Source organism: Bos javanicus, chromosome 1, assembly GCF_032452875.1.
Source record: "Bos javanicus breed banteng chromosome 1, ARS-OSU_banteng_1.0, whole genome shotgun sequence".
NCBI lineage: Eukaryota > Metazoa > Chordata > Mammalia > Artiodactyla > Bovidae > Bos > Bos javanicus.
Genome location: NC_083868.1, coordinates 66,806,640 through 66,830,382, shown reverse-complemented (window position 1 = coordinate 66,830,382; position 23,743 = coordinate 66,806,640). Strand labels below are relative to the sequence as shown.

Sequence of the window (23,743 nt, the reverse complement as noted above, 5' to 3'; positions counted from 1 at the left end):
GATAGCATATTCAAAAGCAGAGACATTACTTTGCCAACAAAGGTTCATCTAGTCAAGGCTATGGTTTTTCCTGTGGTCATGTATAGATGTGAGAGTTGGATTGTGAAGAAGGCTGAGTGCCGAAGAATTGATGCTTTTGAACTGTGGTATTGGAGAAGACTCTTGCGAGTCCCTTGGACTGCAAGGAGATCCAACCAATCCATTCTGAAGGAGATCAGCCCTGGGATTTCTTTGGAAGGAATGATGCTAAAGCTGAAACTCCAGTGCTTTGGCCACCTCATGGGAAGAGTTGACTCACTGGAAAAGACTCTGATGCTGGGAGGGATTAGGGGCAGGAGGAGAAGGGGACGACAGAGGATAAGATGGCTGGATGGCATCGCTGACTCGATGGACGTGAGTCTGAGTGAACTCCAGGAGTTGGTGATGGACAGGGAGGCCTGGCGTGCTGCGATTCATGGGGTCGCAAAGAGTTGGACATGACTGAGCGACTGATCTGATCTGATCTGAAGCAGTGATTGCTGTCTCCACCCCTGCCTCTGTCTCCACCTCACTGATGAAACTTCCCTGGCAAATGTTGTCATTGTCTTCCCCCCATTGTTAAATGCAGAACACTTTTTAGACCTTATCTTATCTGACCACATTGTTGAACACTGCACTGTCGGCTGCCTCTCCTTCTTGAAACTCCATTCTTTCCCAAACTCTGACATCCTGGTCAATTTCCTCTCATCATCCCTTAAGTAGTGACTAGGGCACGGATGGTTCTCCAGGAGTTTTCATGACTGAGATGATATTTCTGTTAAGACTAGCTTTGCTTTGATCTCATGCTCACTGTGGATCCCATATAGATATAAATACATACACAGTTATGTATATATATTATAGGTATATAATATATATAAAAATATATATTATATATATATTTTATAAAAATATATAAATGTATATTTTATATTTTATAAAATATATAACTATATTTTATATTTTATAAAATTTTATATTTTATATATTATAATATATATTATATATTTTATAAATATGTATTTTATATTATATTTATATTTATATATAAAATAAATATTTTATATTTAAATAAATTTATATTTAAATAAATATTTATATAAAATATATATTATAATATAATATATTTTTATATATTTTATAAATATATATTTAAATATAAAATAAATATTTTATATTTAAATAAATATGTAATATAAATATATATTATATATATAATATATATATATTTATATAAATATTTATATTTATATAATTATATATTTATATTTATAATTATATAAATATATATTTATATAATTTATATATTAATATAAATATATATTTTTTATAAATTATATGTATGTTTTATATATTTTTATAAATATATATTTTATATTATATATATATTATATATATAATAAATATTTTATACTTAAATAAATCTCCCTACTTATACCCTTGTTCCCAAATCTAATTCCTTAAGCCCAATTGATCCTTAAAAATGCATCTCAGATAGTATAACACTCCTGTCCAAAAGTCTCTGATGACTTCTCATCATTCTGAAAATTATATCCAAATCCTTTCCCATCACGCTGAGAACTATACCCCAATCCTTCCCGTGACCTATGAAGTCTTATGTAACCTGGTACCTTGCAGACGTCTTCCCTTCACTTACTCTGCCCCAGCCATACACTGGCTTCCTTGTCAATCCTCCAAAAGGCCAGGCACACTCTATTCCAAGGCCTCACCACTTCAGTCTTTTTGCACAGCCAAAAAGACATTGCTGTCTTGAAATGGAGTTGCAGTCAAGGATTTGCTCCCTTCACCGGCCAGTCACACTCTTTTACATATTTGTATCTGTAGCCCAGGCACCTTTGTTTTGCAGTTTATTTGGGGCCTTGGGCAGAGGTCTTCAGAAGATGCCTCTGCTGAGGCTGCCTTATGTTTGGAGACATTTTCACCTTGCAGGCTTACTTTTCCCCAGCAGACCCAGTATTTCCATTCTGAGCCCTTCCCCCTCATCCTTCCTTTCCACCTCTCCCCAGGGTCCATAAAACTGCTGGAGCCTTTTGATCTGAGTGCCCTCAACAGCCTGAAGACCCCCATGTCTGTACTGATCTACTTGATTCTTGACTGGTCTGCTGCACAGAGAGAGAAAGAAATGAAAATGTGGAAAAACAGGTTAAGAGTTCAGAGGAGTTAGTCTGAGAAGTACTGCTGCTGCTGCTGCTGCTGCTAAGTCGCTTCAGTCGTGTCCGACTCTGTGCGACCCCATAGATGGCAGCCCACCAGGCTCCTCCATCCCTGGGATTCTCCAGGCAAGAACACTGGAGTGGGTTGCCATTTCCCTCTCCAATGCATGAAAGTGAAAAGTGAAAGTGAAGTCACTCAGTCGTGTCCGACTCTTAGTGACACCATGGACTGCAGCCCACCAGGCTCCTCTGTCCATGGGATTTTCCAGGCAAGAGTACTGGAGTGGGGTTTCATCGCCTTCTCCGAGAGAAGTACTAGTAGTTCCTAAAAGAAGAGAATGGGAGGAATGGTAGAGAAACAATATTTAAAGAGATAAAGATTGTGATTATTCAAAACTGAGAAAGACACAAGTCCTTAGATCAGAAATGCATACTCAGTACCATGACAATAAATGAAGATAAATGACAATAAATCTGCACCTAGATATACTATGGTAAAGCTGCTAAACAAAAAATATCAAATACTTTTTCAAATTTACAAAGAAAAAGAGAATCATTCTTAAAAAAAATGAAGAAAGAACACCTATAAAACAATGACAATTAGAATGAAAACTCCTCAGCAACCATAAATCAAATAAGACAAAGGGGGCAGTTACTTCTGAATGAATAAAACACACACATACAAATAAAGCAAATTACAGCATTTTGACTCACTGGACTAATACAGTTTCAAAAATTATAAAACTGAAAGGAACTTAGGAACTTGAGAAAGTGTGTATGAAACAATACTGAATAAAACATTCAGGGATTTGCATGTATATTGTGGTCACAACTATACGTAACTATTTTTACTCTCTTGCCTGTTAACTTTATTGTAAGGACCAGAGAAGTGATTTTTAAATGGTACAGGGAGCTGAATACTTTTTAATAGAGACATCTACAGGGAGAAGGAATGAAAGAAAGTGAAAATGAAAAGAATGGGTAAATACTGTTAGAGGATGTTGAAAGAGTTTTTTGTAATTTTGAGATCCTGGAATTTGGCCCTATGGCTGGCAATGGCTATAAAGGAAGGGCTACAAGTGTTTTGTTTCTGTGAATCTCAGCATACCCAGGGGACTGAGTTGCATACTTTGGAGATGGTATTAAGATCTCTCACAAAGGAAAAACAAGCTACAATCTCTCAAACTCTTGCCTCTTCCTAAAGTAGTTTGTTTGCCATTGGAGCCTCTCTGTTCCCTACAAATATCACCCCTGCTCCCAATCAACCCTATACTTACCCTATTCAGTGACCATCTTCCACCAAATTAACTTGTCAGACAGCCCATTCTCTCTGGAATCTACTAAACATTAAAATGATCCACTACTTCAGAAGTAAGATTCTCCCTACTGGGAAGCATACATGTATTTCAAAGACCCCTGAAACAGTACCTTAATTTTAAAGGAGTGACTCCAAAAGGAAAACCATGAGGCTTCATGACACTTCTTTGGGAATTTGGGAATTAGGTCTGAACTATATCCACCTCTGTGATTATACTGACCACTATAACAGCAAGAGGAAGTGGGAGTCAAAGTAACCATATAAATATGCAACCACCCATATAGGAACCTGGACAAATCCGGGGGAAACAATAAACCTTTACACCAGATACAAAACGAAGGTTTGAGCCAATTTTATGTAAATCTTAAAAGTGAAGGAATAACCCCCAACTACTCCTGGTATATAAATTGTTCAACCAGAAGTATTGTTCAAGAGAAATGAGAAGCCCTAGGACCCAGAGAACCTCCAGACAATAAGAGAGCATCCTTCAGAAGTCAAACTAAGAAGAAACTTCCTCCTGATGTGTAAACTATTGATTTCCCAAATACCACTCTGACTCCAGATTTAAGTATTACTGGAGGTGCTGGGATTGCAGCTAACAGAGCTGGACAGTTAGAGGTACCTTTGCTAGTGGCAGCTCAACATTCCTTTAGCTTTATAAGCACAGATTATAATCTAAACACAAATTATAATCTAATAAATACAAATTAGAATCTAATTCTGCAAGAAGGCTGCCTTCTTGCCCTTTTAGGTTTCAAACTCTCATTCAATTTTTGCCTCATGGGCAGAGTCAGCAAACACACTGTCTGATTTCCATGACTAGGGGAAGACACAAAACATATTAGGGGGAAAAGGAGAAACAGAATTATTTCACTGCACTGTTTTATATCTGCTGTCAAATGAATTATTTAGCCCTGTGTTTTTGCTGGGTCAATTGCATCCCCTTTCTCCCTTTGGATGCCTGCCTATGAGCCTGTCACTGCTCACCAGCCCAGTAAGCAGAGATGTGCCCTGAGAAGGAAGATGAGATTCAGATGGATTCCTTTTCATTCTTTACATAAGAATGAAATCTGTTTTGTTCTTGTTGCTATTTTTAATCCTGTGTGAAGTACTGGCAATGTTATCTTCTAATCAAGTGTCACTGTCTTCTATCCCACTTTAAATTTGTACTGCCAAAAATATAACCACTATTCTCTCATCACCATAAAGCTTAAATGACTTCCATTTGGGGGAGTGAGAGGGAGAGGGTGGGAAGATTTGGGAGAATGGCATTGAAACATGTAAAATATCATGTATGAAACGAGATGCCAGTCCAGGTTCAATGCACGATACTGGATGCTTGGGGCTAGTGCACTGGGACGACCCAGAGGGATGGTATGGGGAGGGAGGAGGGAGGAGGGTTCAGGATGGGGAGCACATGTATACCTGTGATGGATTCATTTTGATATTTGGCAAAACTAATACAATTATGTAAAGTTTAAAAATAAAATAAAATTAAAAAAAAATATTTAGAAATTCAAAAAAATAAAATAAAATAAAATTTCAGTATTGATAACTCTTTTCAGAAGTTAGGAAGTGTCCAAGCAGTTTCAAATGCAAAGCCAGGGCAAAAGTGACACCTGGACTCAATTTTGGTAAGGTTTCTCAGTTTTATTTTCACTTTCCATACGCAGAGTCAGAAAGTTTAGGGGGAAAAGGGGTAAATGATATCTCAATTCAGACTTTTCTGAAAATTTGTCTTTAGGCCATTTTTTTTCTTCCCTCCCAAGTCATAAGACCTGGGGCTGGTCACTGTATGAGAAAGACCAGGGACCAAGCTGTAGGGACAGCTAAGGTATTGACTGCAGGGAACTTGGAGGATGTATTTGATGGGAAAATTGTGAACTTGACTGAGGCACAAGCCACATGATCTATCAAACCTGTTTAGGTGCCCAAGGGACAAATCCTACTATTATGGAGAGTTCCCTAGAAAGAGTTAGGAGAAGTAGCATCATGTCAAGGTGAAGTGAACAGATGCTGTATCTATACTGCTGAGTATGAATTCAAGCTCTGCCACTTATTAGCAATGTTGTCTTAAGCAAATTACTTAACCTCTCTGGGCTTTAGTTTGTACATTTGTAAAATAGGGAATCATAACAAGACCTAAAGCAGAGTTATGATGATGTTTAAATGAGTTAATATCTATAAAATGCCTAGAACAGTACCTGGCACAAAGTGTCTGTAAGCAATACATCTGTGTGCTTGTCAAATAAAACAACTAGCAGTGGGATGGGAAGAGGTTCTTGCTGGATAATGTTGTCCAAAGCTTTGCTTCAACCCCTTTCTCTCTGCCCCTGCTCACACATAACTTCTACCTTTCCAAGAGTTAAAATAGCAAATCATATTGGTCCTGGGAGGTGAAAGCTAGTATTATGACCTAAGTCAGTGATCAGTTAGCCCATCTGTAGATCAGGTAACATGTCTATAGCACAGACACAGCAAGCTCCAGGGTGCTAAGCAGAAAGCACTTCCCCAAAAGCCTGTCCCAGCCAGCATCGATCTGAGGGAGACTCTTTGTCAACCACAGCAGGATGAGGTCAGTGGCCAAGGGCCTTATGTGTGGCCACGGGAGGAGGTGAGCTCATGGCCAGTCTAGTTAGTTAGGGGCAGCCTGTGTTCTGCTGCAGTCAAACAGCAGGTGGGCTACCCCTCCCCCGTCTGCCCCACACCAGGACCGGGACACTTCCCTCTCAGTGCCCAGGGTGGGGAAGACAAGCAGCAGGAAGGGGCTGGGTCAGGAGAAACCAAGGGCATCCAGTCCCAAGATGCGTGGCAGGAACCTTGGCCAGCCCCAGTTTACAGAAGAAACTAAACTCAGACAAAGCAGCAAACAGGGAAGGTCTGAGTTTTCTGAGGCCTGACACTACTAAATTTATTTTGAGTGGAGAAGGGCTCTTTAAGAAAAAGAATACAGAACACAAAACAAAATGCCCATGGCCACTGCAACATTGCTCAGCACGGGGAGAATGTGGCAGAGAGACAAGTCAAGAAATCACAGTGGAAAGAGACAGTGGTCTTAACTTATTGTAGTTAAAATATCTTACTAATGAAAACTTTACTAAGACCTAAGACCCATGACCACACTGTTAGGGCTCCTCCTGAGGTCTTGGAGTGGTTTGGAAAGAGCTGTGCAGGTGAGAAGCCCTGAAGCTTAGCCCCTTAGCTTGATAGTAAATCAGCTGATATGATTAGCTGAAGGGCATTTAATCAGGTGGTTGCAGGGCTGGGTGCCTTGATCCTCCCAGTAATAAGTGCCAACTATGTTCTATGGGTGAGAGGTGGGGAGAAGGACAGGGGAAGGAGGTGGTGGGAGAGGAACAGTTGAGAAGAAGAAAACCAATGATGGCTGGTAGCTGGAGACTTTTAGAAGCCAGTTTGTCATTTCCCAAAGGTGTGAGAATGCCAGCAATGGGAACAGAGGAGCAAAAGAATTAAGCTTCAGGCATGTCAGAATAGGGACCTTCCCGTAGCTCCCTGGGCACTGCTGGACAGTCCAGTCTGCCCTCCTCTGTGCATCTAGAACCACAGGTGTAAGATGGCAGAAGGCATGGGCTCCATCTCAGGTTGGACCCGCCATCAGCTGAGATACCTGTTCTCAGTTGTGATGCTTCCTTCTTCTTCATGAAAGTCTTTCTGGCTTGTGGTCTTGTGTACGCTGAATAGAAAGTGAGTAAACCCCATCAAGTCTCAGGCCCCAGCTTGCAGCTCAGATTCACGGGGAGACAGTAGGAGGATTCTAGGACTTTATAAAGCCAAAAGTGTGCTTACCAGAGAGCAGGAGGGCCATCACGATTAGAGTGTTTCGCAGTCCCATGGTGCTACAGTTAAAACAGAGAAGATAAAACTCGATTAGAAAACGAAACCAAAAAAGTGACAAAGTGGAGTCTGAAATTCACTTCAGCCCATGGGTGGGGCCAAGATGATACAGTGTGATCATCAAAACCATTTTCTTTTTCTCCTAACCCTACAGACATACCCTATTTCCCAGCCCCCACCCCCACACAAGTAGGCCATGTGACTGGGTTTTGACCAGTGGAATTGTGAGCAGAAAAGATGGGCGTTACTTCCAGGTACCACAGCGCTAAAGCCTCTCTCTTGCCTCCATCCCCTGCCTTCTTTGATGCAGAGGATCCAGAGGAGCAGTCCAAGCGGCCAGAAGATGGTAAAGCCTCACTATGAAAGAAGCTGATTGGCTGAACAAATTAATAAAACAGCTCTTAACACCCCACAGTGATCTGTATTGGACTGTGATGTGAGCAAAAAATAAAATTTTGGTGTGTTAAGTTAATGAAATTTTGGGAGTTGTTTACTGCAGTAGCTGAGAAAGAAATGGCAACTCATTCCAGTATTCTTGCCTGGGAAATCCCATGGTGAAAGAGGAGCCTGGTAAGCAACAGTCCATGGGGTTGCAAAGAGTCAGACACAACTGAACAACTAAAACTGCAATAGCAGCATTATTATCTTGACCAATAAATGGGTATGGTAGGACAAATAGAAAGTATTTACGGCTTCCCTGGTAGCTCAGTTGGTAAAGAATCTGCCTGCAATATGGGAGACCCTGGTTCAATTCCTGGGTTGGGAAGATCCTCTGGTGAAGGGATAGGCTACCCACTCCAGTGTTCTTGGGCTTCCCTGGTGGCTCAGCTGGTAAAGAATCGCCTGCAGTGCAGGAGACCTGGGTTTGATCCCTGGGTTAGGAAGATCCCCTGGAGAGGGAAAGTTTACCCATTCCAGTATTTTGGCCTGGAGAATTCCATGGACTGTATAAGTCCATGGGATCTCAAAGAGTCACATACGACTGAGCAACTTTCACTTTCATGTTTAGAAATCAATTTTTTTTTTTGGCTTCCCTGTGGTTTTCAAACAGTAATGTGCATAAAAATTATCTGGAGGATATGTTAAAGCAGATTCCTGGGGCTTTTCCACAGAGATTCTGATTAGTAGATTGAGTGAAATCCATGACTCGCAAACTCACAGATGATAGTGTTGCAGTGGGCTCCTTAACCACTTTGATAATCCTGTACTAGAAAGTGAAAGGGAAGTCGCTCAGTCGTGTCCGACTCTTTGCAACCCCATGGTCTGTAGCCCACCATGCTTCTCTGTCCGTGGGATTTTCCAGTACTAGAGTGTTCACTTAATCTATGTGATGGAGCCAAGGAAAACGATAAGTATTGCTCTATAACCTCCATGCTCTCTCTTTTCTTTTCCTGCCCTCCATCTTTCTTTATTCACCCATTTACCCCAACTTAGACCAAAAGGCTGTAGAGTGGCTTATAGGGAAGCATAGAATAGGGAAGATGACCAACATTACAAACAGGGGAAAAGCAAACCAAATGCAGGAATACAAAATGGAGTCAAGTACAATGCCAAAGCTAAATGCTTATCATAGAAATCTGCCCACTTTGTATGGTATGGGTCACAAGTTTGGCTTGTTAACTTTTTAACAGCTAAGGTGAAAAGGAAAATCTAATTGGTGAATCAATTTCCAGATCTATCCATGAGATAAAGATAAACCAATGCTCAGATGAAAGTATACAACTATTCCTGATCCAATAGCAGATATTTCTTCCCTGTGGGTGATTTGTCTAGAATCCATCCTTGATGCCTGTGGGTTATGCTAGACACCCTTCCTTTCCTTTTCCATAATACCCAATGTATGACTTTAGGCTGAAAGTATTTGTTATGTTTCTTTCCTTCTGGACTGTAACTTCTTTTTTTTTAAATGAAAAAATTTTAGTAGATCATACCTGCTCATAGTACTACATTTGAAATATAAGGGCAATAAACAGTGGAAAGCAACTCCCTGCCAGCCTTGTCCCCTAGCAGTTTGACTTCTCCCCATAGCAATAAGTGGAGTGACCACTATTACCTGTTAGCAGTTTCTTGTCTCTACTTGCAGTTATTTGAGACAAAGTGAAATGAAAACTGAGACCCATTTTTTTTCATTTAATTATAAAACACAAATGTTAGCACACTATAATGCAGTTCTGCACACTAACCACTCCCTTGGAGATTTTTCTGTGTCCACACATACTGGGTATCCTCATTCTAACAGTTCCATATTATTCTGGTGTTTTCAATCAGATGTCAATAATTTACTTTACCAGCCCCTATCAGTAGACATTTGGGTTTTTCCAATCTTCTGCTGCAATGAAGAGCCTTGATCATATGCCAAATCATATATGTGAGAGTAAGCTATCTTCCTAGGAGCAGAATGGCTTGACCAAAAAGTTAAAAAGCAAATTCAATTTTAATCTTCACACATATTGAAAAATTGTTCTCCCCTAAAACTAGATGATTACACTCCCACCAACAAAATCACAGCACGAATGTCCTTATTTTCATATAGATTTTGCCAACAAAGATTTCTAATTTGTAATCTTTACCAATCAGTTCAGTTCAGTTGCTCAGTCGTGTCTGACTCTTGGCAACCCCATGGACTGCAGGACACCAGGCTTCCCTGTCCATCACCAACTCCCAGAGCTTGCTCAAACTCATGTCCATTGGGCCAGTGATGCCATCCAGCCATCTCATTCTCTGTCGTCCCTTTCTCCTCCTGCCTTCAATCTTTCCCAGCATCAGGGTCTTTTCCAATGAGTCAGTTCTTTGCATCAGGTGACCAAAGTATTGGAGTTTCAGCTTCAGCATCAGTCCTTCCAATGAATATTCAGGACTGATTTCCTTTAGGATTGACTGGTTGGATCTCCTTGCAGTCCAAGGAACTCTCAAGAGTCTTCTCCAACACCACAGTTCAAAAGCATCAGTTCTTTGGTGCTCAGCTTTCTTTATAGTCCAACTCTCACATCCATACATGACTACTGGAAAAACCATAGCTTTGACTAGATGGACCTTTGTCAGCAAAATAATGTCTCTGCTTTTTAATATTGATCTTTACCAATGGGGAAGGTTAAAATGACATCTTATTGTAATTTTTAAAAAAATCCTTTTTTGTTGTCATGAAAATATAACTTAAAATTTCCCATCTTACTCATTTCTAAAGTGTATAGTAATATTAAACACATTTACATTTGTTGTGCAATCATCGTTACCACCCATCTCTAGAACTCCTTTCATCTCCAAAATTTCATCTTGAAATTTTGTACCCATTAAACACTAACTCCACACACTCCTCCACTCCCTCTGTCCTTGAAAAGCATCATTCTACCTTCTATGTCCATGAATTTGACTACTTTAGGCACCTCATATAAGTAGGCTCATACAATGTTTGTCTTTTTGTGTCTGGCTTATTTCACTTAGCATAATGTATTCAAGATTCAAGCATTTTGTAGCACGTGTCAGAATTTCCTTCCTTTTTAAGGCTGAATAATATCCTATTGTATGTAAATGCAACATTTTGTTTATCCATTCAATTGTTGATGGACATCTGAGTTGCTTCCTCTTTTTGGCTGCCTTGAATTATGCTATGATCATGGGTGTACAAGTTTCTCTTCAAGACATGGCTATCATTTCTTTTGGGTATGTCCTCTAAAGTGGAATTACTGGATCGTATGATAATTCTATTTTTAATTTTTGAGGGAACTGATTTGTAGGAGCTCTTTTATATTTAAAAAATTAGTGCTAATTAGTGAACAATTTGGAGAAGGCAATGGCACCCCACTCCAGTACTCTTGCCTGGAAAATCCCATGGACGGAGGAGCCTGGTAGGCTGCAGTCCATGGGGTCGCTAGGAGTCGGACATGACTAAGCGACTTCACTTTCACTTTTCACTTTCCTGCATTGGAGAAGGAAATGGCAACCCACTCCAGTGTTCTTGCCTGGAGAATCCCAGGGACGGGGGAGCCTGGTGGGCTGCTGTCTATGGGGTCGCACAGAGTCGGACACGACTGAAGTGGCTTAGCAGCAGCAGCAGTAAACAATTAGAAAATTTGTGTTTTGTGACAGTAAGTTGCAAATATATTCAGTTGCCAAAACACATAGTAGGTGTCCAATCTGTGCACCTCACGCTCTCTCCCAATTGTTCTGCCTTCCTTCCAGTGATTTTAATAAGTTTCAGAACACAGACACTATCTGTTGGGCCAAAGCTGACACCAGTCAGTGGCAGAATCTGAAAAAATAATTCTCTTTTTTAAAAATTGAAGTACAGTTGATATATAATGTTGTGTTAATTTCTGGTGTACATCAAAATGATTTAAAAGACGCTTACTCCTTGGAAGGAAAGTTATGATCAACCTAGATAGCATATTCAAAAGCAGAGATATTACTTTGCCAACAAAGGTTCGTCTGGTCAAGGCTATGGTTTTTCCAGTGGTCATGTATGGATGTGAGAGTTGGACTGTGAAGAAAGCTGAGTGCCGAAGAATTGATGCTTTTGAACTGTGATGTTGGAGAAGACTCTTGAGAGTCCCTTGGACTGCAAGGAGATCCAACCAGTCCATTTTGAAGGAGATCAGCCCTGGGATTTCTTTGGAAGGACTGATGCTAAAGCTGAAACTCCAGTACTTTGGCCACCTCATGGGAAGGGTTGACTCATTGGAAAAGACTCTGATGCTGGGAGGGATTGGGGGCAGGAGGAGAAGGGGATGACAGAGGATGAGATGGCTGGATGGCATCACTGACTCAATGGACGTGAGTCTCAGTGAACTCCGGGAGTTGGTGATGGACAGGGAGGCCCGGTGTGCTGCGATTCATGGGGTCGCAGAGTCGGACACGACTGAGCGACTGATCTGATCTGATCTGATATTCTTTTTCAGATTATTTTCCATTATAGTTTAGTACAAGATACTGAATATAGTTCCCTATGATTTACAGTAGGACCTTCCTGTTGATTTCATACATAGTAGTTTTGTATCTGTTAATCCTAGACTCCTAATTTATCCCTTCACCTCTTCTTCTTTTGGTAACCATAAATTTGTTTTCTATATGTCTGTTTCCATTTTATAAATAAGTTCATTTGTATCATAAAGATTCCATATGTAAGTAATAGCATATGATATTTGTCTTTTCCATGTCTGAGTTATTTCATTTAGTATGATAATCTCTAGATCTATCCATGCTGCTACAAATGGAATGATTTCATTCTTTTTTATGACTGAGTAATATTCCACTATATATATATATATATATATATATATATATATATATATATATATATACACACACACACACACACACACACTACATGTTCTTTATCCACTCATCTGTTGAACATTGCTTCCATGTCTTGGCTACTGTAAGTAGTGCTGCTATGAACACTGGGTACATGTATCTTTCTGAATTAGAGTTTTCTTTGAATATATGCCCAGGAGTGGGATTGGTGGATCATAAGGTAAAGGAGTTCTCTATTTGATTCTTGTGCACTTCATCATCCTAAATCACTACCAATATCCTATTTATCATAGATTCTGAGGACTGTGAACCCTGTAAGTCTGAACTCCTAGTTAGTATAAAAATCTCACACTGTTTGCAAACCAAGTATCAGTATGCTTGATGCAATCAAAGTTTTTTTTTTTTTCTTCCCTGGGTGATGTGTCAGATAGGACACACCATCAAAATTATACTTTGGTATAAATTTAATGAATCACCTTTAATTCAAATAATCACATGAAATCTGTATGGTCGTGGGAAATCCTGGACAGATGGTCCCTGTAATTCATTCAGTGGGGAGGAGCACTGGGTCTGAGAAGGACATCAAAATTATTTTTTGCTTCTCTATTTGGAATCTCTGTCTTCTCCTGGGTGAAAAGCTGCCTCTCCTTAACTTCCTCTCATTGATACTGGTATCATTCTCTCAAACTTTGCAGAATAAGCCTAACAGAGAAAAGAGAATAAGCCTAAGCCTAACACACTTCTATCAAAGCCTTTTATGGATTTTGGGGGAGAGAGATCATGTTTGTCCTCAAAATCCTGCCCCAGCAGTGATATTCCTAATAAACTTCCCTAACATTAACTTAGAGACTGCACACCCATCCTGACCAACACTTTAGATACCTGGTTTACCAGAGGCCCTATTAAAACATAGGGCTAAAACACTTGAGTGTCATGATACTCTTTTATACAGTATAAATGTATAAAAATATACTCTTTTATACATATGAAAAATTTCTCTCATCTCTAGCCATGGAGTGTGTGTGAGGGGCCAGTTTTCTTCAATGTCATTGGCTATGAGGCAGAGCAGAAATGTCACTGCTCCCTGTGCAATGAACTCTTAACCACAACTACGAGTCACGACTTTCTCCAGAGGGCCTGAGAAGTAGAAACTCTAGCTTTTGGAGGGAGAGAGCAGAAAGGGGATTGGGAGAGGAAAGAACCTAAGAATTTACAGGGGAGATTCTCTGTGAGGATATTTCTGTCAGTTGTGAGCAGAATGGGTGAACTGGTCAAAAACCTAGAACAAGTTTCAATGTTCTATTTAGCTGGAGGTTCACCTTCAAAACTAAAGAAAAGCACCCATCAGACACTACTTTCTCTCACTTTACATACCTGGCCATCATAGAATGTGAGTGAGAGTCAACTCAATGACCAAGTATATTATTCCTCACAATAAGGTGAGATTTTCTTTCCCCATGTTGCAAGTAAAGAAATGGAGTTTCTTCCCTGCATTCTTTTTCATTTTATTGAGATAACATTGGTTTATAACATTTTTTCACATTTACAACATTATATTTCCACTTCATACAACATCATATTTCCATTTCCGTATACAGTACAGTTTGCTCGTCACCAGAAATTTAGTTTCCATCCATCACTCATTGTGTTATTTTTGACTCTTGTATAGTTCCTTTAAAAGTTCCAGTTGGTTTCAGATGTGCTGTTGTTATTGCTTAGTCACTCAGTCGTGTCCAACTCTTTTGTGACCCTGGACACAAAAGCCTGGACGGTAGCCTGCCAGGCTCCTCTATCTATGGGATTCTCCAGGCAAGAATACTGGAGTGGGTTGTCATTCCCTTCTCCATCTTCCTAAACTGGGGATTGAACCTGAATCTCTTGTATTGGCAGGCAGATTCTTTACCACTGAGCCACCAGGGAAGCCCCAGGTGTGCGTTAGGAGCAAGGAAAAAAGATTTCAATTCTACCCACTCTCAGGGTAGCAAGGGAACAGCACATCCCTGGGGTCATGTGTGATGGCAGCTCCTGGAATCAGAGTGTGACACTCAGGGGACAGGCTGGCTAGATGTAGGACGGACCACAGTGTCCCTGTGTATCAGGGACATTTCTGTCCTGAGCTGCCATTCAGTCCACAAATATTATTTGAGCACCTATTACGTGCCAGGCAGAGAATGCTTCTCTCCACCCCAGCCCCGGACAGGTAATGAGTTTGCTGGCCTGGGCTGACCTCCAGACACATGTTACTGTGTTTCAGCTAAGCCTCACCTAGAAGAGTTCTGGGAACTACGTGCATTGGAACAGAACAAAGGGGATTAAGAAGAGTTCTTTTATGTTGCAAGTCTGCAGGAGGATGTGGGATCTAGCTCAGGCGAAAGGCAGTATGCAGATATGGCGAAGTGGTGTTGGCCAGTCACGGGGTGGGACAGGGGAGTACACATATGATGGCTCGGGAAGTGAGAGAAAGATTCCAAGGCAGAAGTTGGGGAGCAGCAAAAAAAGTTCCCTATTTCACTACTTTGTCTAGAATATTAGTGGTGATCAGGGCACCAGGAAAAATGCTGATAGGTTTCCTGGTGTCTAAGGAAGGTTGTTCATTGAGACAGTCTCATGCAAACATGTAGTGAATTTACTCAGTGTCAGGCTTGTTCTAGAGGTTATGAGGGAGTATAAAGATGTGCAGGCCTTGATCCCTAACTCAGAGCTAAAAAGAAAAACAGAGTGTCCACAAATACCTACCATTCAAGCTCCAGGCCAGCATGGAAGGTGGACTCATTCATCTCCTCCCAGCACATATGAGAGTCCTTCTCCGAACAAAGCAAAAGATGCCATAATTTCCATGGAGGGAGGACTAGGTTGGCCTCAGCCCAGGTTCAGACCCCAATCCTTTGTTTTCTTCCAGCTTGTACTGTGGCTGGCCAAGCAAGCGTGCTGGATGGGCACTGCCAGCTGAGTGAGAAGACAGTGAAAGCCAGGAGCAGGACAAGCCGCCCAGGGCCTTGACTGGCGTCAGCGTGACACGCTGTGTCAGTCACTTCTCAGGGCACCAGAACCGGAAGCTCTACCCTTAGAACAGCTATGATTACCTTGGAGGTCCTTGGAGGAATAGGGTAGGCTTATTTCCTTTTTCACAAAGTTTCTGAACTGCAAAATAAGAAGGTTGCTGGGAATTGACTGTATCTGAATTTTAACTTCTGACAGGCTGTCTCGTGATATGCTTGAGAGCAGTAGAGAAATGTGGGGATACATATTCATACAGATACTTGGCTGTGCCCCTAGGTTGTTCATTCATTTAACAAATATTTTTGGAGCCAGGCCTTGTGCGAGGTGCTGGGAATAGAATGATGGGCAAAACCGGAAAGGACTCCTCTTGCTATAGTTGCTTATAGGTTAGTAGATGAGCAGGATGATGATCATACAAATAAATGTAAAATTCCAATGATGACGAGTGCTACAGAGGAGAGCTTCATGGTGCTTGGACGGCCCATAATAGGTCTAGTCTAAATTGAGATTTGAAGAATGATGTGATAAGTTAAAGATGGACACATATTCTTGGCTACTCCTCCCTCCTACCCCTTTGTGACCTCTAATTTCCTCTCCTTGAGTCTGGGCGGGCCTTAGAGATTTGTTTGACCAATAGAGTGCACTAGAAGGGATGTTTAGGACTTCTGAGGCTAGATCAAAAGAAGCCTTGCAGTGTCTGTCTGTCTTGGAATGTGGGGCTCAGAGCCACTATACAAGACGTCCCACTACTGAGACCACCATCATGGAAATGCCACGTGTAGGTGTTTGAGTCAACAGTCCCAGCTGAAACAGCCTTCCAGTCATTTCTGCCAAACCACCAAACATGGGAATAAAATCCTGAATCCTTTAAATCAGAGGTCAGCAAACTGCAGCCTGAAGACCAAATCAGACCACCACCTATTTTTACAAATAAAGTTTTGTTGAAATGCAGCTGTAACCACTATAATTATTGTCCTTGACTATTTTTTGTACTGCAGTGATAGAGTTGAGAAGCTGTGACAGAGATCATATGGCTTGCAAAGCTGAAAATATTTTCTATCTGGCCTTTTATAGAAAAAAAAAAATACTGACCCTTGCTCTAGATCAGCACCGTCCAATAGAAATATAATGCAATCCAAATATGTAATTTAAAAATGGCTGGTAGCCACATTAAAACATTTAAAAATAAATAGGTGAAATTAATTTCAATAAGATATTTTATCTAATCTAATATCTAAAATACTATTTCAATATGTGATCAATATAAAAATTATTAATGACTATTTTACATTATCTTTCCTGTACTAAATCTTCAGAATCACCTGGGTATTTTATATTTACAACACATCTCATGTAAGATGAGCTACATTTCAAATAATCAGTAGGTATGTGGCTAGGGACTACTGAATTAGATAGTATACATTTAGACTAGCCCATTCATCAGCTAAGTGACCAAGTTGATGCCATGAGGACCAGAAAAATCACTCAGAAGGCTGCCAAAACTTCTGACTCATGTGTTATGAGAAAGAGTAAAATATTCATTGTTCTAAGCTGCTAAGTTTGGGGGCAGTTTCTGATGCATCAATAGGTAAGCAGAACAGATTGAATAGGTGCTAAGTAAGTGAAGGTTGGTGGAGTGACTTAGGAAATGCTAGGCAATGGGACCAGCACGTGCAAAGGCACTGAGGGCACATGAGAGAAGGTTGATGTGGATAGAGGGGTGGAGGGCAAGATTGAAGAGGTCAGCAAGGGCCAGACGATGCTTATCTTATCGGTCAGTTAAAGATTTTGTTCTTTATTCTGAGAGCAACATGAACAGCAGAGGAGTGACATAATCAGGTTTGCATTTTGAAGATGATTGGCTACTTTGTAGCAGATGGATAGTACAGAAGCCAGGGTAGAGGGGTAGAGGCCACCAGACCAATCAGTTGGCTATTGCAGTCATCTAAGTGAAAGAAGATGGCTTTTTGTTGTAGGTTGTGGTGGCAAAAGTAGATAGAAATGGATAGGTCCAAGCGGAATTTAGGATTATAACCAACAGGATATGGTGATGGATTAAATATGGGGGATGAGAACAAGATATTGATTGATTCATTCACTCAACAACTATTAGGAATCATTCTTGTTTAATAGGCTGATACTAGGTGGGTACTGTGGGGGCTCTCTGTGTTTTACTTTCTCATTTTTACATGTTTAGTAAAACTATGAATGAAAGCACAGAAGTCATACTTCTGCTTTCAAATGTGCAGATGTACATAAAAGTGTGCACAGGAATAAGCCAGATAGCTATTGGTCAGTTGGTCAGCTGAAAAGAGAGTCTGATACTAGCATGCCACATCTCAGGGTACACATAAAGATCTACACTTAAGTGAAGTAGAATAAGTAGAAAATAGAGAAGAGCTTATCTGCAGTAAATATAAAAGTCATACAAATGTTAGCGTGGCAGGGCTAACCAAAAGTTAATTTGCTCTTAGTGTAGAATGTGGTCACTGTGCTCTGTGCTAATCAGACCACATCATTTGTGGTATCACATTCAGTGAGGTCTGTTATACTTGAATGATCATGGCAAATTAGAGTTTATCAAGGGATTCACCAGGGAATAATGAAAGTATGTCAAATGAGGAACAATCGAAAGGCCTGGGGGTAACTAACTTGAAGCAGAGAAACCTGCAAGTGCCCAAAGCTGTCTGCAAATATTTAAGGGCCCTCCCACAGGAAGACACTTGCACTGTTGTTAAAGGGACAGTAGTTCCAATACTGAAAGATACAGGGAGCCAGATCTCAGCTTCACGTGATGAAGAACTTTGAATAGAGTGCTACAACCAAGGCCTGGATTTTCTTGTGAGATAATGAGCTCCTCATCACCAGAACTGCTCAGGCAAAAGTAGAGTAATAATGAGGAGGAGACATTTTAAAAGAGATTCTTGAATTGAGTGGGTGGTTGAACTGCATAACTTTTCTTAAGTTTTCCTTGAAGCTGCTCATTACATTCCCAGAAAGGAGGAAAAATAAGGGAGAAAATCTGGACTCACCCACCTTTCCAGGGAGAAAATCTGGACACACCACTTTTCCCTACCCCCACCCAATTTCATTCCTCCAAGTTTTAGCACAGTATATAGTCGCAAAGAGTCAGACACAACTGAAGTGATTTAGCACAGCACACATAGTGTGGTGGTCTTCCCAGGCGGCACTTGCGGTAAAGAATCCACTTGCCAGCACAGGAGACACAAGAGACTCAGGTTCGATCCCTGTGCTGGGAAGATCCCCCGGGCATGGCAACCCATTCCAGTATTCTTACCTGGAGAATCTCATGGACAGAGAAGCCTGGCAGACTACAGTCCATAGGATTGCAGAGAGTCAGGCATGACTGAAGCGACTTAACACACACACACACACACATGCACACAGTATGGTACATTTAAAGGATCCCAGGTCTGTGGAGGACCTTCTCAGTTGACAAGTGGTCCAAGGTTTCAAAAGAGATAGAGAAGTAATCCTATGGTCCAGAAGGGTGGGGTAAAGACGGTGATATCTAACCTGGGACTTAAAAGTAGGTCAGTTTGGGTCTCAGAACTGTACCCTGGTGACAGGAACAGAGTGAGCTAGGAATGTTAGTGCTTGCTGGAGAAAGTCAAGTTCAGTTAGAACAGAGGAGGCTTCTATTCCGTGCTCCCAGCCCACTCAGTCTGATTCTCCCACTCCAGAGAGCTGTCAGCCTAGGCCATTGCATAAGAGGATCTTTCTCAGAGAATTTCCATCTTCCTTTCATATTAGCAATTATTTATTGTCCAGAACTTGATGTGATGGCCATCTGCCTTTGTCCTTGAAAGGCTCTGCAAGCTTCCAACAATTCTTCCCCAGACGGCCCTTCAGATAGATTCCTGCGGAAGTACTATCCTAGGCATTCAGTTAATGTGGCTCAGGAAACTACTGCCTCCAATGAACTACTTTGAAATGTTTGATTGCGTTTAACTGGATACATATTTCAGCCGTATTCTTGAGGTACACACACATGTATAAGAACAGGATAGCTGAACGTGGCCTAGAAAGTCAGATAAGGAATTTATATTTGTTTTGATAGAAAATTGGGAGTTTGGGATTAATAGTGTGGGAGCAAAAAAATTATATAATGAAAGTTTAAAGAAAATAAGCTTGTCGGTGGCCTGAAGGAGGCAGTGAGGGCTGGTATGAGGGCAATTAAGAAAGCCAATATTAAAAGCTTATAGACTTGAGATGAAGATGCTGAACCAACTTAGGGGAAGCAGGCATGACAGGAAAGAGATGGGCCTGCGTGATGCCTTGATGGAAATGTGAACATTTCCTGGTGTCCGGTGGACACGGGAGATGACTAGTACTGATACACATCACCCATCCTCAGCTCTGCTTTCCTTGAGCTCATCTCCTTGCTGAGACTGGATCATATGTCTGACTTGGTTTCCAGTCCCGGAGCAAATCCCCTTGGGTCCTCAATGATGGAGAATTTCCTTACCTAACACTGCTTTCATTCATTAATTGTCATCTTCCTCACCATTTGGGAGCAGTGTTTCCATACAGGTACAAGGGGAGTAGCATCCAAGAGGCATAGGTACAAAGAAGAAATGTCTAAGTAGGTTCATAAGGAGCAGGGGATGCTTTTCTTCATTTCCCAATATTGTACGTAACTAAAGCATTAAAACTAAGAGTCCATTGCCTTACTTGCCCAGAAGAAGGAGCATAAGATGGCAGTAGTGATTAACCTTTCCCATCCCCCAAGAGCAAGTCTGTGTATAAGATAGATACCCAGTTTTTCTAGTCATATCTAGAATCGGACCTTTCTGAGTCAAGAAATATGTTTTTTTGATTTATCAATGGTTTTGGAAACCATTTTCCCCCTTTTGCCAAAAAGTTCTTATGGGTAAGCACCATGCAAAATTTTCACAAGTTCCTCTCTCTGAGTCTGTGCACATCCAGTCAAGGGCTCTGCCTGCCATGAATAAGACCCACAGAACTTACCAAAAGGCAGCCATGCCAATTCTGGCCCCCTAAGGAAGCCCCTTCCTGCTCTCTCAGAACCAGAATCATGGTCAAAAAGAGAAAACCAGTGTTTCAAGGGCACAATCTGAGGGACATCCCCTTCTCCCCATTCCACACGCTAGCCCTACCCTGGTGCTTGGAATTCCCAAATTACTCATTCCTTGGGTAAAGGCATTTTTGAAAGCCCCTATTAAAATGCAAATGCTAGCTGGAAAGGAAAAATGTCTTTTGTTTTTAGCTATTAAGAGTTAAGTTTAATTTCTCTAGGAAATGGAACTTGGAAAGAAATCATACTCATGAAAGGAAGGAGAAGAACAGGGAATGGGACCTCTCCCATCTTGACTGGGAGATGGAAAGTGCTGGATACAATTTTCTTTGTCTACGTATATTCAAAATGGCATCTCTCTCCCAAACTCAGCCTAAGTAAACTATGATGGGCAGCTCAGAAAGTCTTTGCATTGATTAGAGATGAGGACAAGGGTCTAATAAAGGCTTAGGTGCTCAGCCTAGGGCCCTATCCTTCCTTCTTGCCTGACCATGAAAGGTGAAGTATCCATACTTGCCTGGACTCTGAATGACTCCAGAAACTTCCCCACCTCCTCCATTTGTTTCAGACATACTTGTTCTTGTTCTATGTCCTTATAGCTTCCATCTTCTGGCCCAGAGACCCCTAAACTCAACTCCTACCTCTATCTGATTTTTGAAACATGGTATTTGAACCTTGAATTTCTCCTAAGGAATCTAGCTTAGCCTGTCTTTTCACCTTTCATGTTCTCTCCACTCCCCATTCTAGCCTCAATTCCATGAAATCCAATCCTCACCTCCATTATGAGGGGACATCTGTTATCTGGGAATATTGTAGTAACCAAAATATCAAGCTCAAAGACGTTGTTCTTGAACAGTGAGCACAATCACAAAACCATTTCTTCTTTTCAGAGCATTGTTGCTACACAGTCATTTTTAGTGTGACTATTTAATTAGGACTGTTTTCCTGTTAGGCTAGAAGCTTCAAGAGAACAAGGGCCATGTCTTTTATTCTCCTTGTTAGAAACCCAGAACCTGGGACATAGTAAGCATTCAAAAAATATATTTAGGACACATGAATGAGCAGAGATTTATAAAAGCTTTCATTATACACAGGATAGCTCATGTAAATAGTAATATCTGTAACAGCAAACAGAAAATATCACACTCTGAACTGGTGCACATAATTAAATAAACATTTTAATCCAGAGCCTGAGTCCCAGGACTGAGGTTGGGAGGAAGAGATCGACTCCTCAGTTCTTACAATTTGAGGAGTGGGAAGTTCCCTTGGTCAAAACTTATTTTCACCTGTCTCTCCAGAACCTTCACTAACTATTAGTGGAGGCACTATTTTAAGGCTATTTGCAAATGCAAATAAGTTCATGGTATACAGAACACGATAAACCGCTGCCTGGGCTCTTTTTGACCCAGGACTATTTATTTCCAAATAAGCTATTTGTCTCTGGTGCCAGGTGGGGCTGATACTGGGATGGGGCACTTGGATGGGAAGAAGAAATGGGCAAAGGTTTCTGGACAGGGGGAGGGAAAGACCAAACAAGAAAGCAGAGGCTGTTTCAGAGTGTGAAGGTTTGGTCCCCGTCCTCTGGACTTTCCACTGGCACAAGGGGCTCGGGCAGGGCCAGCATGCTTGGATAGCTTCTCCTGGAGCATAGCTGTTTGGAGCCCACAGCACTGCAAGGCCAGGAGTGGCTGCCAGTTGTTTGGTAAGTGGTGCCTTCTATTTCCTGCCTGTTATGTCTCTCAGCTCGTCAAAGCAGACAAAGGGATCCGACTAGAAGAGACACATTTTTGTCATGTCCCATCTCCAGTGTAGACAGTCCAGGAACCAAGCCTGATGGTCAAAGGATTTAATCACATACCCCTCACCCCTTCTTACCCACTCCCTTGCTGGCTGTCAGCCCCAGCTTTGAACATCTGTCCCAGATGCAGCCTGACCCCACACCACACTCCCCCAGGCACACGAGCCTCATGAGAACATACCTGTCACAGGTGCCCATCCACTGCAGCTCCAAGAGACCAGAGGCATAAGCCCAGGGGCATTCCCAAGGAACACAGAAGCAGGGATCAAGAATAAATGAAGAGGAGCCTTTGTGAGCTCCCCATACCTCCTAACACTCCTTGTAGAGAGAGAAATAATGTCAGGGCTGAGGCTAGATCTCAAATGCAGAAAGGGGAACTGACTAGAGAGAAATAACACCACAGACAGGGGCAGTGTTCTCTCTGGTTCCAGATAACTTCTGCTGGCAGGTGGGCATTTCCACTGATGAGAATGACTACAAACACACTCCTGAGAGCTAGTGACTGTAAAGCCCTGAGGAAACCCCCCGAAGACAACCCAGCCACAAACATGGCAAAGACACCTTCCCTGACAGATCATAGAGGTCCATAGGTAAAAAGAATCAGCTCAGTTCAGCAAATGTTTTACTGGGTAGCCACATGCCAGACGCTGTGTCTGGCTGAGCAGGGCTGCAGGAGACAGCCCCTCAACCAGAGAGAGCAGAGACACCTAGTGCTTCACCTGTCTCTTTGCCCCACATCACTCACTGAGTTCCACTCCATAAATCCTGCTAGCAGTCAGTGAACACACATAGCCCCTATTTTCAGATTATCTTAATCTAATCCTAGTTGTGCTCGCCTAGAATGTCTCTATTACCTTGGTCCACTATTCCTGGAAGTGGATGGTACTCTTTGTTTTGGCCACACCAGGTGGCAGGTGGGATCTTAGTTCCCAAACCAGGGATGGAACCCATGCCCTCTGCTTTGGGAGCCCAGAGTCTTAAGCACTGGACCGCCAGGGAAGTCCTAGTGGATGGTACTATTGAGTTTGGGGAAGAGTCACAAGAAGAAGTATGAAAGGTGTGTGAATTCCACGTGCATCTTTCCAAACTCAGTGCTTAGGCAGAAACAGGCTTCACATATATAATCCTGCCCAGCACATGGCTTCTTTTTTCTGACCTTATCAGGCCTTACAACAACCTCTGCTCAATTTGGGGACAATTATGTGCCACTTCATCTGCAGCATTAGAGTCCAGAGGAGAGACAGCCTGCCTCTGAGCAGGGCTCCCCCTTC

The 23,743-nt window shown here is 41.6% G+C and overlaps 1 protein-coding gene and 1 long non-coding RNA gene across 6 annotated transcripts in view; one reads left to right on the top strand and one right to left on the bottom strand.

Moving 5' to 3' along the window:
* The window catches only part of CD86 (CD86 molecule), a 66,806-nt gene that overhangs the window by 23,266 nt on the left and 19,797 nt on the right, over positions 1 to 23,743 (bottom strand). For all 5 annotated transcript variants that reach the window (XM_061404724.1, XM_061404763.1, XM_061404640.1 and 2 more), the window contains one exon: positions 7,318 to 7,367. In XM_061404724.1, coding sequence (XP_061260708.1) covers positions 7,318 to 7,363 — 46 coding nt within the window. In that variant the 5' untranslated portion in view covers positions 7,364 to 7,367. The remainder of the gene's footprint in view (positions 1 to 7,317; positions 7,368 to 23,743) is intronic.
* Positions 1 to 23,743, top strand: part of LOC133240339 (uncharacterized) — a 213,518-nt gene that overhangs the window by 170,808 nt on the left and 18,967 nt on the right. The window lies entirely within an intron of this gene.